The 17,171-nt window shown below is 45.9% G+C and overlaps 1 protein-coding gene across 3 annotated transcripts in view; it reads left to right on the top strand.

The window, feature by feature from the left end:
- The window catches only part of LOC144718738 (cytohesin-1), a 53,666-nt gene extending 36,709 nt beyond the window's left edge, over window positions 1–16,957 (top strand). For all 3 annotated transcript variants that reach the window (XM_078594235.1, XM_078594233.1, XM_078594234.1), the window contains exons 5-13: window positions 2,805–2,923; window positions 6,689–6,769; window positions 7,007–7,119; window positions 9,359–9,507; window positions 10,630–10,741; window positions 11,215–11,291; window positions 11,872–11,943; window positions 14,271–14,425; window positions 15,956–16,957. In XM_078594235.1, coding sequence (XP_078450361.1) covers window positions 2,805–2,923; window positions 6,689–6,769; window positions 7,007–7,119; window positions 9,359–9,507; window positions 10,630–10,741; window positions 11,215–11,291; window positions 11,872–11,943; window positions 14,271–14,425; window positions 15,956–16,037 — 960 coding nt within the window. In that variant the 3' untranslated portion in view covers window positions 16,038–16,957. The remainder of the gene's footprint in view (window positions 1–2,804; window positions 2,924–6,688; window positions 6,770–7,006; window positions 7,120–9,358; window positions 9,508–10,629; window positions 10,742–11,214; window positions 11,292–11,871; window positions 11,944–14,270; window positions 14,426–15,955) is intronic.
- Window positions 16,958–17,171: the final 214 nt, after the last annotated feature.

Raw genomic sequence — 17,171 nt, 5'->3', positions numbered from 1 at the left:
CGCTGTGGGGCAGTGCGTGTTGGTGGAGCCAGTCCCCCGGAGGGGCGAGGAGAATGGCTTTCCCGTGCAAGCAGATAAAATTGCACGCATAGGAGCATCGGGGGGGGTGGGGGGGAGCGGGTTGGGGGTGCGCCTTTATGGTTTCTCACCGGAAAACGCGCGCGTGTTGTGCCGTTTCCTTCGTCTGTAATCGGCAGCAGCTGTGCGATAGCTTGGATGCACCAAGGTCCCGTTAACACACGGCCCCTTTATGCTCGTGAATGCCGTTGCGGTCTTTGAGATGGAAGGCGTTTGCTTATTCCCGTGGCAGTGTCGAGATGGGAAAGGGAGTTATTTATTTATTCTCTTCCAGACAGCCTCATCCTCCTGTGTTGAGCCTCCAGGACTTTGATAAGCAGTGACCTTAATAGGACTTCTCGTCTCATCTCAACGGGGGGGCGGGGGGCGAAATGTGCTGCCCTTAAATCCCTTTAAAGTATTGTTATCACTGTGACACCACTGTGGGATGATGAACTACATTTCCCTCTTTGATATGTAACATTCGCAACCTCAACAAGCATCTGTTCTCAAGGCTGCATGAGGAAGGCTGCCATCGTCCTTGCTGTCGTGCTATCGTTATAGACAGTGATTTTGCTCCTCTGAGAAGTGCCTTGTGTGGCTTTCAAATACATTCTTGACCTCGGTCAGTCTTCATACTTGAGGGAGACTTATGTATGGAGATTACTTTTTTTTATATCCAAAAAGCTCTAAATATGACACAAGCAATAGAAATGTAGCCTTAAGTTGAAGGAGGATTATGTTCAAATGAAGAAATATTCACCAAAATCTCTTAATATTCTGGCATGAGGAGCTTTCAGCTGCAGAAATTGCTCGTGGGAGTGTGGATTTTTAAGTGGCACAGAACCACCATTGTTATATTTATTTTACCACTTTTCCCTCCATACAAATGAGCTGGGCCAGGGCTGCGGCGAGTCAGCCCCGTGTGGCGCCGCAGGCACTTGTTTTTATTCCCACTCCACATTTAGAAACGTGCGTTGAAATTATTTAGATTAATTTGCTGCTATAAATGTCCAAATGTGAAGCCACTTTGTTGAGCTATCATTTGTGGCCAGGTCGCTTTTGAAAAATAAGTTCTTACCTCCGTGAGCTTTGCCTGGTAGGATGGGGATGGTTTAGTTGTATTAGTATGTTTGGGTGATTTGTTTACCTTTCTTGTACTTTGCAATTCTGTTGTGTTTTTGTATTGTTTATTGTTGTAATGTTCTTACCTGCCCCTACTGGACATGTGTGAAAAGAGAGCTTTTTTAGCTCATCGGATTCTTCCATTATCAAGAAATATTCTGATTCTGATACCCCATTGACCAGGGCCCCTGGCCCTACTTGGCCCCAAGCCAGATTTATATATGTCTTGTGAGGCCAGATTTTCCTGGTTTTGGTTCTAGCTCGGCATTGCAAATAATACCTAGCAAAACCACCCACTTGAGTTAGCCAGTGGAAAAGGGGAATGTGGCTTGTGGGTGCACGTTCTGTTGCACTGTGCCGATATTTTATATTTATTTAAGACGGTGCCTCCCCTGGCTCAAAGAAGGAGTTTTGGGTGCCTCCGATCTACCAACCCTAAGCCTGTGGCAGAACTTGCGCGATGCTCTGGCAGTTTACATGAGACAATTACTTTTGAATTCCCACAAAGCGGTGTTTATTTTTTCGTGAAGCCTTATAGGATGTTTGGGAACAACACAGTGTCATGTCAAACGCCACGCTGGTCAGTGTTGGGTAGGTTGAACGCAGTCAATGAAATGTAATGCATTGCCCTCTTCTGCCCACCACATGGCCCTCGTACATGTTACATATTTCCACTTGCTTAGCCGTGTCTTCCCTTGTGTTAAATGATACGGTCTGCTGTTTGCAAGCGAACTCTCCTTTTTCTTTATCGGCGTCAGCCGTGGTCCTCGGGAGAATTGGCACTGCCTGATTCTCTGCATTAGCCAAATGACGGAATGGGTTTGCTATCAGGACTGCTCTGGCTTGATAAAAGCCCTGGCACATTTTAACATCGATACGACCAATTATCTGAGTGTGTGGAAGCCGCCTGGCCTCTTTTGAATGCCGGAAAAGCCCTTCGAAAGCGCCCAGCAGCTCGCGCACAAATGAGGGAGGACTCTTCAGATTTCAGACAACCTGCCAAGCGCAATTAAATCGGCCCTTTGGCATGCACACTGCTCGTCCGCTTTCCCCCGTTCTTTTTATAAACCAATCAAAACTCTCATCAATTCGGATGCTGTGTCGTCCGCGCAGCTGTATTATTCGCTGCGGCGTGAATGTCTTGAGGGTTTCAAGACCGGTCGGGGTGTCCCTCTGGAGGTGGCTCGCTGTGCTGATTGATGATGGTTGCTTGGTTGGTTTTTTCCATTTGGCTGTCCGACGTGGTGGGTCGATTTTATACAGTGTTTGGAAACGCCGAAAATGATGATCTCTTAAAATCGTGCCGTCTGCCCTGCGACAACGACACGTTCATGCAAATGAAGGGATATAATTAGCAGTTGCTTTTGTTTTTATTTGGTTACGATGTCCGATGTTTCGCTCTCCCATATGGTTGAAAGCTCCTTTCAGGAACTGATTATTGCAGTGCCTGAAGAAGCTCCAAGTATGCGGAGTGCTACATCTGGCACAAGGTGCAGTGCAACCTGTACAGTACAACAACAGATAACCTACGCAGGATTATTGAAGTTGTTCACGATTAATGCCTGGAAAGATGATCTATAAACAAAATGCTTTGGCAAACTGTTATTGGTTTTTTTCCACAGGGAATTAAGTTCCTGACAGAAAACGAGCTTCTGAAGAACACGCCCGAGGATATCGCGCAGTTCCTCTACAAGGGGGAAGGCCTCAACAAGACGGCCATTGGGGAATACCTTGGAGAAAGGTGAGGCTGGTTTGTGGTTCACACAGGCCTCGGGGCCTCCAAAACAACCAAATCGGCTAAATGATTACAATAGCTATTTTAAGTATATTCTAGACTATTCTCGATTTGAAGCTTTCGTGACTGCAAGGATTCATATTCTTAGGTTTTTTCAGTAAAGTCACGTAGGTAAAACATTTAAATTTAAATTAATAAAAATAAAATAAAAATCACGACGTTTCGGAGGCAACACTTGAAGACGGAAGCTTGTGTTGCCTCCGAAACGTCGTGATTTTTATTTTATTTTACTTTTATTAATTAAATTTTTTACCTACGTGACTTTACCGAAAAAACCTAAGAATATATTCTAGACTAGTTTTCGAAAGAGTAGAGGCAGCAGAGGCAGGCTTTGCTTAAATGCATGCTGGCGAGCGACTGGTCTTACAGGTCCTCGCCTGTACGATATGGGTCCTAGTACGAGGAAAAATTATGAATACACAATTATGACTTTTTGGTTTAAGTCTTGGAGCTGGAATTTTTCCCAAATAAAGTATAAAAATCTAATTTAGCATTTCTTAGTGTGCAGTCATTGTCGATTGGGGCTAAGACTGTCAACTTAATGCACTTCAGAACCCGGTTTAAGCACGCGCATGTGATTTGGAAAACCCAGATTCAACACCGGGAACTCGGCGGTGCTGGCTCAATGCTCTGACCCCAGAGGCACCACCCTGGCCACTTTGCTTCACGTGGATTTGAATGGGTCGTGTTCATTGCATGGACGTGACCCACACTACGAATTTCTCGGTGTGACTAGCTCAAGTCGAGACAAAAAATAAGAAAGATTTACAATGACTGGTTAGTATGACTTGGACAGAATTTTCATGTACAGTAAATAATACTGTTGTATAGAACAATTGAAAATTGGTGCCTCTACAGCCCAAAACATATCCCCATAGCCTGTAATACATTTTATGCATGGTGGTGGTTGCTCAAACCACCAATATTCAGGCTCATTCCAGCTTAACTTCTGGGATTTGTTGAGATAGGATGAATTTCCGGGTGATTTGGTGATAAGCACCTGGTAAATACAATCCTGGTTAGAGTATATAGACCCTTGTATCTTGGGATCTTTAGCTCATTCCACGTGATGGTTTCAACTGCATCACAGCAACGTCACTCCGATGTTTTGCTGCCACCGCAGTGAAGTGACTAGGCAACAGCGGCATGTCTAACGGTGATTTTCAGTCTTTTTTTTTTCCCCAGAACGTAAAACTTAAAACTCTTATCCAGACAGCCTGCGATACACATCCTACATACTTGTTAACAAATCTAAGATATCTTGATATTTTGTTGCTTTATTAAAAAAAAAGTGGTCAATTATCTCTTCAATGATCTAGAGACACAAATTACCAATAACAATGTGGCCTTTTAAAGAAAGTTTTTTAATAGGTGACGTTTCAGGCAATGGTCCTTCACAACACAGAGAGGCCAGAAAGGTGGAGTGAGCTGCAGAGCTCTGAAGATATGTAATATATTAATGGGGGTGGGGGGGGCAAGCCTCAGTTAGGTTTCATGTTTGGAACATTTTTGATTTGGTTAAGCCAAGTTCCTTTTCCTCGAGCCAGTTCCGCTTGTTGCTTGTTGCAAAATAAAGAAAAAATCAACTCTGCTGCTCAAATGGGAAAAATGCAATGAGTCATGTGATCAAATTATTTCCTGTAAGCCTAAAAAAAAGAAACTACAGTACATGCTGATGCTTAAAGAATTGTGTTTGACACCATTGATGTGTCATTGATTCGAAAAAACATTTGGATATGCCTTTGTTAATAATAAAACCGTATTAAAATTTACTTGATTTAAAATAAATGTCTAATTTAATTATTGACTTTTAAAAAAGGGTGCATAAGTCTTTCCTGATTTTTTCCCTAGTTGAGCAGTGATGTCGATTTGAACTGTATTATGTACCAAGCATTTGCAATGCATATTTTCTTATATCCTTGCATCAATGCTTCTGTCTGCATGTATAAATAATGCGAATCACAGCACATGCACAACATCGTGAGTACGTGTCATTCCCAAACATATCAAAAGCAAAACCGCCCATGCGCCATAACAATGCAGGCACATGCAAAACAAAACATGCTGAACTATGTGTGCAATTTACTGACATATGCCATCGTGCACAATGCACATATAATGTGTATGCACTTATCGTAAGTATGACCGTGGATTTCTTTTTTTTTTGCAATCTCCGGAGAGTCTGCCATTTACAAACGCTGACATTGATTGATCGGTCACTGCATATCCAGACCTCTGCTCAAAGTATCATAATTCATACATGCACGCATAATGTACACACACACATACGCGCATCTAAAGCCAGAGAAAACCACATGAATCCTTTGTCATTAGCCAGCAGCTGAGTGGACATCCTGGTCTTGAGAATGATCCGGAGATGGGAAGGAAGGCTAATGGTAAAATTATGATATTTACATTTGCGTTTCCTCTTGGGCACAAGACCGGAATTTTATTCCCTATTCTGAGTTCCTGTGTCTCTGGTTTGGATAAACGATCAACGATAGGCGCACATTGTTTACTGGGCAATCCACGATGCGGTCTTAAAATGACGTAACTCCCGGCACACTCCGTTTTACATTCACCGATCTCGCTCGTTTTGTGGCCGGTTAGTTCCTCATCCGGCGTAGTTGACTTAAATTGGTCGGATTCATTGAGCGAATGTTTGAGAATGCATGTTTTTCAAATCGCACGTGAAGCTGTATATCATTTCATATCACCAGGCCGTGTCGGTCGTGAGGATTATTCGATTGTTACTTTACCACACTAGTCAATGTGGGTTGGTGACTGGTTTAGATATCATGCCACTGATGTCAGCAGTGACCGAGAATTAAACTCGGGTTAATGGGTTCGTAGCGCAGTGCGCGAACCACAGCAACACCACTTCGTCCCATCCTGTTATAATGTATGGTAAACACACCGTTAATACTATCAGTTTAATAATGAGCATTAAATATTAAACTCGTCATTTACAGTCTATTTATTAATGTAATGCTCATTAAAAGCTAGTTTAGTAAAGAGAATTCAGATGTTGACCCAACGTTTTTTTTTTGTAATTAGAAACGCAATGATACGTGAAGTACTGTATATTTACATTTTCAGTTATTTTGTAAATGATTGCATTTTGTTTTTCAAATGAATAAGAATATACATAATTCGTGCACATTTTTAGATACATCGTTGGAACATTACCCCCCCCCCCCCCCCCCCCCGTGACCTCTTGAAATGGATCTTATAGGATTACAAATTGGCATTTATGGAATTATTTCTGGCCCCATTATGTCATGATACAAACTTGGGTCATGTTATCTGGTGACATTGAGCAGCTGTCGCAGAGCAGTAATAGACCATTTTGAGGAATAAGGAATTGTAGATGTAATCAGGAGGAAGAGGCAGTTATGATGGGTGGGGCACATTTGCAGAATATTACCGAGACAAGAATTTACAACAGGCACCCTAGAGGTCAACAGACAAAGCAGGACCTGAAGCCCTGGTCGTCGTCGTGGTGAGATCTTGAATGTCAGGTGCTGACAGGCAGGATAAGGCAGAAGGACGGAAGCAATTCTGAAGTGCTGTGTCACCGATGACAATGGCTATGAGATAACCTCTTGACCCTGAACTTCCCCGCCGAATTACGAATTGGCTCTCGAAGTAAATGGGCCGTTGTGTTTGCACGTGGGACGGCTCGCGTTTGACCTTCGCCTTCTCCCACAGGGATGACTTCAACATCCAGGTACTGCACGCCTTCGTGGAGCTCCACGAGTTCGCCAACCTCAACCTGGTGCAGGCGCTAAGGTAAAGGCATCCCACTGCACGTTCACGAATTCATTCTTTGTTTGTTTTGCACACTACCTTTCTGTTTGCTCGCCGCTGTTGGTCGGGGGGTGAACTTTGTCACAAACCTAATGCGGATAAGCACCAGCGCAGTGTTCCGTTTTATCCGTGTAATTTTGCCTTGTCAATAATAATAAAAAAAATCCAGCTCGGTCAGCAGCGTCCGTCCTTAGAGCTCCTTGTGGGTGCCCTTGGCAGGCAATTCCTGTGGAGCTTCCGGTTGCCCGGAGAGGCGCAGAAGATCGACCGCATGATGGAGGCGTTTGCCACGCGCTACTGCCAGTGCAACGCGGGCGTGTTCCAGTCGACCGGTGAGGGCCAGGTGACGCACAAAGACATCGGTCCCCCGTGTAGCCTTAACAGAGTGTTGGGGCAGGTGCTGTTAGCCAGCACCTAATGAAGGCCAGCACGGCACACGTGGAGGCAGGTGGCCAGCACCACGTCCGACCGCCTTTGTCTCCCCAGTGGCGATGTTTACACACCACACCAGATACTCATTTGAAGCGGAGTCGACCTAAGGGAGGAGGAGGTCCAAGACCAGTTCACATAGTTGTCACTTAGGCTGTGAGCGAGAATCTAACTCGGTTCGCCAGGTTCCTAGCGCAGCGCACTAAGCGCAACACTACCGCATACATACACACCCACATACACCGCTTACGAGCAACATGATTGCTCTCCTGCATCGCAATAATTGTTTTACTTTAGTTTCCAGCGGGGCCACATAATACCATGTGCCGGTGGCCCACGTGATGTCAAGGTGTCGCGTAAACAGACGTTGTGACATCACACGGGTTTGTGGTGTCCTAACTCCCGGTGTATGTGGCTGCTTAATCTGTGTCTATTGTCTCCAGGTCTTTCTTATTTTAAGTGCCCTCATTTCACGAATTGCCGTTTCTTTAATTCTCTTTCACTCGAGTTATCTGTATCTCGTTATGTCTTGGTATGTCACTCGGCAGGCTAAAGCCTTTTAGGCCAATTCTAGAGCCTTCTCAAGCCAGATGTGGCTGCAGAACCCCGCCGTAGAGTAACAATGAGACGTGCTTTATATCGGTGAGCTCGCGTTAAGAGCCTTTCGATTCTTTGTTCTGTATATTGGTAGTAGTTGGAGTAATAATGATGCATTTTCTCATCCAGCAAATCCTCCCTGAATATCTGACGTGATAGGAAACTCGAGAATCCAGGGAAAATCCACACAGACATGTCAGCAACCTATGGCTCTAGTGCCATCTCAACCTCATAGCCCTGCAGGTGGGAGCGTCACAACACGCTGCAATCTGCCCCATCCTCAAAGCCTCTCGATAACATAATTAACACTTTGTGGTTTGCTACTCACAATCCCCTTTGTGTAATTAATGATGCAATCGTGAAAAGTGCTTAAATTGGTTCTGCCCATAGCAAGGTGAATTCACTGCACTCGCTCAACGAATTGAGTTGTTTTAATTAGCTTAGCGGGTAGAGTGGTCCAACAAGAACATTCAGAATGCACCTTGGCATAGGCTAACCTTGAAAACTCGCTGAGAGACACCAAAGCATTGCAAGTCTGACATGTTCTCGTTGGATAGCAGGTGTCACTGCCACATTTTTGCTCAATTGCCTTGTTCACAAGATAATGATGAGCACCTTTGCAGGGAATATAAGTAACAAAATATCTAAGCAGACAATACGTCCCCTTTGTATATATCTGTTTCTACATCCATTTCCCGACATAGCAATTAAAAGTGGTTTTAACACAACCTCACAGCCCCACGGCCTTCTGGGAGTGCTTAATTGCACACAAAGGGCTTATGGGCATCATCTTGTCCAGCCGAATAGTGCATTTTTATTTCCGCAGCAATTGCCACGTCACTGATGGTGCGAGCATAATGCCGAGTCAGCCTTAGCCAGGGATTCTCGAGGTGAGAGGCAGCAGTCTGGAAAATCTTGCAACGTGTTGTTTTGTCAAGGTTTGCAGTAGATCAAATTCAAATTTTAACATCTACACAGGTCAGGCATTCCAATACAAATGAGGTTAAAACACATCGATAAAACGGTGGCATTTTTGGACAGTGGCCAAAAGAGGCAGTGGTAATGGCAACTGGGTTAAGGCATTCGCTCCTGTGCTTGCATACCCACTGCCACTGTGGTCTGGTAAGTTTAATTTCATTAAAAAAATTAAGCTTTGACTGGGAGTTTCCTTGTTGGAGCAGGTGTGAAGTGGGGAATAGACTGAGATGAGGTAGGAGAGTATGGGGAGTGGAGTGAGTAGAGATCAGAGGAGATAGGTTAGAGAGTACATTGAGGGCAAGTTGACTAAGATGAGATGAAAGAGGTAAGGGTAGGTAGGAGTGTGGAGGGGAGTAGAGTAAAATAACAGAAAAAGTAGGCAGCAGTGTAGGCAGCAAAAGCAGCAAAAGTTGGCAGCAGTCAAGGATCTTGAAGATTCTGAGTGTGCGATCTTGAAGTTGATCTATGATTGCATTGGGTGCTGGTGGAGGGGAACAGGGTACTGGGGAACCGCTGTCTCACATTGACCCCTGCTCGCCGTCTTTTTTTCTGGCGCCGTTGCGACAGACACCTGCTACGTGCTCTCATTCGCAATCATCATGCTCAACACGAGCCTCCACAACCCCAACGTGCGCGACAAGCCCACCACCGAGCGCTTCATCCTCATGAATCGCGGCATCAACGACGGCGGGGACCTGCCGGAGGAGCTGCTCAGGGTAGGAGGCGACAGCCCTCATACTCCCCCCCCCCCCCCCCCAACTCACCAGCTCGTACTACCGTCGCTGGCTATACCCCGAGCGACACGAGCTGCAACGAGCCGCCTTGCCTGGCACAAAGCCCGGTTGCGTACCGACTTCACGCTGACCGGCTGTGTCGGCTAGTGATGTGTGATTTTTGAGTTAGTCATAAATTTATGATGGATATTAATTATTCAGATGGGACGATGGTACCAGTGGTTAACACATTTCACTTTGAACCCGGCAACCCGAGTTTAATTCCTGGCCACGGCTAACATCAGTGGCGACTGATTTCTGAAAAAAGTCCTGGCCCCAACCCACCTTCAGGGATCTGCAGATGATCACTGTGGTGGATAGAGGTCAATTAATCCGCAATATTTTGTATAATGTGATGAGGCCCTCATCCAGCAGTGGATTGATAAAGGGCTGTCCATTCAGGCCACTTTTTTAGCCCGGCAGTTTGGGAGTCTCACTCGCATGATGCTGTCTGGCCAATTTACCTCCAGTTGGCTAGATTACAGGTGTTTGTACTGCCTTGCCTGGTAGTATAAGACCCTGCTACCAACCCATCCATTGAAGTTTCTGAATGTCACTTGGCAGACACAAAGACCTTTATTAACTGCCAATTTTTTGTTTTCTATTCTTTTATATCCTTCCCAATTTCAGGATTTTATAATGATCGTTGTAACACAAGTCAATTCGCACAATGGCTAAAACACAATAGGGGCATTCACATGTCGGTTACCTAAATGAGGATCTGAATACATAATTCATGACCACAGTAGCAAACATCTGGCCACAGTGGCCAATGAGATGTCGCCAAAGTAGATCCGTCCCTGTTTAAACCTGGCAGCAGAGAAACCATCTGCCGCTTGCTTAGAACGCATGCTGTTGGCAACTGCTGGTGGCGATTGCCACTCGTACACAAAGAGCACTGTGCTTATGCATTATTTAAACACCACAAAATGCTTTGAGTTAATTACACAATGGAGCAAAATTGGCACGTTGCATTCATAGCGCAGCCCTGCCGGTATCGTGTTTCGGACGAGACGTTGAAAAATGGAAGTGGCTTTGTTTGCGCGTGTTTTTTTTTACACACAGAACCTGTACGACAGCATAAAGAACGAGCCGTTCAAAATTCCCGAGGACGACGGCAATGACCTCACGCACACGTTCTTCAACCCTGACCGGGAGGGCTGGCTACTCAAACTAGGCAAGCGTTGGTGGCACGCACGGTTGACGCCGTGGCTTTCCTTCGACACCATTGTCCTTACCCAAAAGTCACAAGCCATGTTCGTTGTAGCTTTTTTTTTTTAATCCAAAGAAAGGTAGCCACACGCCCCGGCTTGGCATTGGCCAGGGGGCTCTGGGGCCCTTGTTGAGTATCTACATTGCCGATTAATTAGTTGCACGTTCAATTTCAGAGCTGCTTTTCCTGCTGTAGTTCATGATGCCCGAGTGCACATGTTGGTGCTGTCTTGGTGGTGGTGGTGGAGGAGGGGGTGCGTGGCTATAGCGATTTCGAATGAATGTTTGATGAAAGGTGTTTTGCCATCTCTGAATTATGGACATCACAATGATATCAGTGCAACAGCAACAAATTGTAGTCTGTTTTAGCAGCACCTTCACATTGTTGTCATTTCTAGCTCCTCTATAAATGTCACTCCTTTGTTTTTTGTTTTTTAGGAGGAAAGGTGAAGACCTGGAAGAGGCGGTGGTTCATCTTGACGGACAACTGCCTCTACTACTTTGAGTACACAACGGTAAGGACATTAGTAATTATCATCATCATAATATACGGTCATAGGCCCTCTGTGGCTCCATAAGCCATTCGTTTGTGCCTTTCCCACACAAAGTACATTTTGTGCTGGGCTAAATAATAAATACGTCCCAAGACGCAGCCAAGACTGTTGACAAGAGGCTATACTCACAGGGCATGCAACGATTCACTCCACCTGTGATTCGATGAAATGTTACAATTCGATAAAAAAGTGAAATTGGTGTACAGTTTTTCATGAATTGTAAGTAATTCTCATGTGCATAATTCGATGTATATATTATCGTGACCATAAGAATCAACATTAATCGATGAATGATTAAATACGACATACTTAAGACGTTGCATTCTTGCTGTTTATACAAATTTAAGTAGGAGTGGTTCTTCGGAAAAAATGTGACCTTTGGGCCAGGTTTCCATCGTGACTATAGTGGCCTTAAATACCGTAATCTCCTTGACAGTAGTTGTCAATGGAGACGTGGGAGGGACTTGAGACTCGGAAACACTTTCCAGATACACGAAGGAGTTTATTGCATCTGGCGCGACCTGTGCCGTCTCTCCTGCAGGACAAGGAACCGCGAGGAATCATTCCCCTGGAGAATCTGAGCATACGGGAGGTGGACGACCCCAAGAAGCCCGTACGTGTTTACACGAAGGCCGTCGCGTGCTTTTGGCGCAGGCATCAACGGCCTTTGCAACGGAATATGATCACAAAAATTATCATTATTGTACACGATATATGGGCTTTGGATGGTGCTGTAGTGTAACGGTGAGCACATTCGACTTGCAATCCAGAGGTTGCCATGTCGATCTCCCGGCGTGGCGTTTGGAAGAATGGTGCACGTTTTTTAAAATCCTCCCGGCCTCCCCACCCGGAAGAAACCACAGTTTTGGCCGATGGGCAAATCGCGTGTGGTGTGGGTAAACTGTGGATACTCCCATCTCTTCCGAGATGTCTGGCCAGCATAGAAGAGGAGGCCAAAATACCCTCCAGAGGTGCCCTCTCGAGCTGCCTCTTAGAGGAGTCCTTTCATCAGCAGTGGCATGAGCAAGAAATTGCAGGTCTCCCCCTTTACCTTTTTCGTGTGTGCAGCAAAGGCAGGCTGCACGCCACCTTGTGGTTTATATGCGAAGGGCAAGTGTTGGAACTAACAGATGCCGATGGGATGGAAATATTACGACCAACAATTGTACAGTTTAACACGTAGGCTTTTGTAACCAATATCATCCATAATACAAGTTTTGTTGGGTTATATCGCGTGAATATATAAATGTGTCGTTAAACCCGCCACCACCCAATACAGCCAATTAGTAAGGTTTGTCACGTAAACAGACATTTAAGGAACGAAACGGGAGGATTTCTCCACAAATCTGGCTGTCGCCTGATGAAGCTAGTTGTACTTATTGGCAAAACGTCGTACTCTGATTGTAAATGTTGTGACTTTGCTCTCCAACATACCGGTTTGCTGTACTAGTAACGAATTGGCCACGTTCTGTTTACGTGACAAATCTTACTAATTGGCTGTCAGGTTGTGGTGGGTTTAACGACACATATTTACGCGAGGGCAGTGTACAGCCCTTTTGTCCGTCCCCTACTCCACGAGGACCTCCCCCACATTATGCAGGTCGTCGGTAATATCTTGCCATACTTCACCGCTGATCAGTGCAGGTCCGTGAAGGCAGAGAGCACGGTGCAGTATAACAATTAATTATTCCGCTCGGCCACCTGCCGACCAACGTCGCCCCGCAACATCTCTTAACTGTGAACGTTGGTGGTCCTTGGGCAGTTATTTAAATTCTGTATTCCCCATGGCAGCGGCCAGTTTATCAAGAGGGACAATCGCTGTTGACGTTGCACAAATTGGTACTCGTGTTGACCCCGAAAGTATTATTGGCCACCTGTCCAACCGTTAAACAGCTTTGGTGCGTAAAAAAATATATATTCTCGACCAAGAGTAAAAGGTGCGAATTAAAATCGCTACGCATTTTGAAGTGTTGGGACGGATCGATAGGGTGCTTAAGGACATTTTGGAAAGGTGTCTCGTGTGCGTGCTGCAGACATTTGCACTCTGGCTGCTCTCCACGAGATTCGTGAGTGATCGCAGACCATTGATTTTGTTTTGAGTTCGCTTCTGTTTTCCTATTTTTCATTCCTCATTGTTTTGCTCTCTGCAATATAAACACATTTGAGAAAAGTCATGTGTACACATGGATTATGTGACGCTTTCCAACGCGTGTTGATCTCGGAGTGTGTGATGAGCAGCGTGGAAGCTGAAGAGATACCTTTTCAGGACAGAATTATTTTTGCATATTTGCAAATGATAATTTTTATTCTGGTTTATTCAAGTTTTGGGCAACCCTTTTGGTCAATTTGGCCGATTTTCAATCGGGTGAGACCCCGTTACAACAAAACAACCTTGTACTGAAGCTAGGCTCCTTTTGGACCTAGTTTACAAAAGTTATAGTGTGGCCCCCGCCATTACAGATGGTTGGACAGACAGACCGCAACAATAATACGGAGGCACTTAATTGATCTTCTTTCGTATGGCTGATGTAGATGCAGAGCAACAACCCACAATTCCACGTTCAGGTGGCCAAGCCAGATAACCGCATCGGGAGCAGCGGAGTGTATCTTTGTGATGTCTCCTTTGTATTTGTCGATCGGGCATTGCATCGTAATATGTGGTACGCTCTTTTGGATGACCGCAATCGCACATCGGAGAGTTTTACATTTCCCATTTGTGCGTGAGGTTTTCGCATCTGCCATGGGTTGTACGGATGCACTGTATATGGTGGGACCATGAGCTTCGTGGAAGATCAAAACCAGGGATCTTCTGCGTTGAGTCTTTCACAAGGTGTTTGTTTGGTGAAGCAGCAGAGCGAATGGGAACCGTCGTGCTTCACGTTATAACGTGCTGCTGCTGCCGCTGCTGCCTTCTCTGTTTTCCCACGCTTTCCGTGGCAGAACTGCTTCGAGCTGTTCCTCCCCAACAACAAGGGCGGGGTGATCAAGGCGTGCAAGACGGACACGGACGGCCGCGTGGTGGAGGGGAAGCACATGGTCTACCGCATCTCGGCACCCTCGCCTGAGGAGAAGGACGAGTGGATCAAGTGCATCAAGTGCGTTTACAGCAGAGCACACAACAGACAATGATTCCCTCCCCCGTATAGCCTTTTACAGATTGTTGGGGCAAGTGCTGTTAGCGAGCACCTCATGAAGGCCGGCACGCCCAGCCTGGGGGGCAAGTGCTGCTAGCGAGCACCTAATGAAGGCCGGCACGCCCAGCCGCCTTTGTCTCCCCAGTGGTGATGTTTACGCACTACACTAGGCACTCATGTAGGGGGGAGGCCCTGGACCGGTTCAGATAATCGTCACCGGTGTTGGCCGTGAGTGGGAATCGAACTCGGGTCGCCAGGTACGAAGTGTAATGCGCTAACCACTACACCACCGCAGAGCACCTCTGATGAGCACGGTTAGCTACGTAGGTTGCGAGAGAAGTTCTACCTACAGAGTGCACAAAATGATCGCCCGTATAGCCTTAACAGACTGTTGGGGCAGGAGCTAGGCGTGCGCACGACCACAATAGCCACCGTGCACCATTGCATCGCGGTGACATCGTAGTGCTCGTGCCAAGAAAAGTGTACGTACACGCACACACTTGTGTACCTGTGCAGTCTTTTTGTCAGCGTCCTGCTGGATGAGGGCCTCTCCATGCTTTTGAGGGTCATGAGAGTTTTTTTTACCATATTTTCCAAGATGGTCGCTGTGCAGGCTGTTGATGAAGGTGGTGGGTAGCATTGACGTGGAGCGCGACGATGGAATTGTTTGCTGCACTCCCATCTACTCATAGTCGCACAAGCCCTATGATGACAACCTGTTTTGTGCACGGCAGTAACCCATCCAAACACTATCCAGGCTCAACCCTACGTAGTTTCCACGATCTGATGGGATCGGGTGCATTCCGGGCGATTCAATCGCATGCACCGATATGTACACGTGTATGCATGTATATTCGCAGTTACGCGCGTGCACATGCCTGCACACATTCACAGCAATAGCCACCGTATGCCACTAGGTGGTGGTGATGTCACCGAGGCACTTTGAGATCATGGTAAGTGGTGAATATATTGCCATCAGCCACACAGTAAGTAGCATCTTTCCCGAGCCTCCACCACAAACATCGATCTTTCGCAACACGAGTACTATCCATCAGCAAGTGCACTTGGCTCTGTCTCTTCTATAGCCCATTCCATATCTGTGTAGCCCCCTTTGTCCGACTGTTTAGACATGTGGAAGCTGAGCATGTAGACTATAATTCTTCCAATGTATCCTTGTCCAGATAGTTTAGGTATCTGTGAGCTCCTTAGACATTTCCAAACAGTGATGAATAATGAAGTGGTGATTATCGCTCCAGGCAACCAGGAATTATCACTATCGAGGTCGTAACTTAAATTCCCAACTGGGAGTTGGCCTATGGTGAGAAACTCTTCCACACTCTAGCAATGTTCTGGACCACCAACAAAGATGGTCACTCCCCCACGCTCATTTGAGAATTGGTGGACACCGTCTTTTACACTTTTAACAGGTGTGAGCGTATAGCCATGTTGCCGTTGTGGTCAAAACGTCACGGCAGTCTTCGTGCTTTGCAGGGCAAGCATCAGCAAGGACCCCTTCTATGACATGCTGGCCACACGGAAAAAGAGGATTTCCATAAAGAAGAGACAGACATAATGGGGGACCTGTATGTTGCGAGTACTTAACGAATGTACATGCAAGTAAGAGGACGACTGCCTGCCTGCCTGCCTGCTTACCAGCTGTGCAAACCTTGTGAAACGCTTCACCACAAGAGGATCGCTGCAGGCACCAAGGAAAGTGACGCGCGCACAACTTGCGTGAAACTTCTGCGAGACCGCCGGATATCTGGGACGAGACTTCAGAGATTGAAAGACACTTGCACGCTCGGAGAAAGACGGTGGTTGGGGGGGGGGATTTGCACGTTGGCGTTTTCGCGCAGTGTGCTCGCAGGTGCAGCGTCCGCGCTGGTGGATTTTGTACAAACGCGCGTGTAAATCTTGTACGTGTGCAGCACATGCACGCACCACTCGCAAAGGGCCTGGCATTGGGGGGTGGGGGGGGGGGTTTGAGTGTGTGGTGGCCGGTAACGCAACGCAACCGCGAATTGCAATCGTTGGGGTTAGAATCGTGATTTTAAGTTGCAAGCAACAATCTGGTCTGTTTGCCACTGGCCCTGGGGCTCCTGATCAAATGTGAACATGGCCATTACCGACGCTGAGAGTCGGATGCATTGGGTTCTAATACATTCGTCATTATTGTTTGTTCCCCCCCATAATGGAGCTGCAAAGGCCAGTGTCAGGCATTCTGCTGTCATTCACACAGGCCTCCACTAGTTAAGATTTGGCTTCCTGAGCTGTGTGAGGACACTCGCTGGCTTTAGCCAGTGTTTCATAACAGATCGGAGGAATATAGATGTGCATTAATTTATTTTAAAGAGCCTCGTTATTAGAATATATATGATATAAAATCATGCTTTCAGTTTTTTTTTTTTATAAACTCCTGTACACCAGTGTTTCTTGTTGCGGCAAATTTTTAAAAGGAAAATATTTCCGAAAATGATATTTAAAGAAAAAAAATACATATATATAAAGTAACGTATGACCTTAAAAGCTAAAGTATATTTCAATTAAGGAAAAGATGCAAGTCATAATTACTGCAATTATTTCTGGCCAGGACCAAAACATTGCTATACAAAAAAATTGGTATACAAGGCCAACTTGTTTACAGGTCGATAGGGGTTTGTTTTTCGTGAGCATCGTAATGTGATGCGATGGACATTGTAGTGCTGTG

The sequence above is a fragment of the Lampetra planeri genome, chromosome 5, assembly GCF_965212315.1.
Source record: "Lampetra planeri chromosome 5, kcLamPlan1.2.h2, whole genome shotgun sequence".
Classification (NCBI taxonomy): Eukaryota; Metazoa; Chordata; class Hyperoartia; order Petromyzontiformes; family Petromyzontidae; genus Lampetra; species Lampetra planeri.
This window is presented reverse-complemented; position numbering and strand designations above follow the sequence as displayed.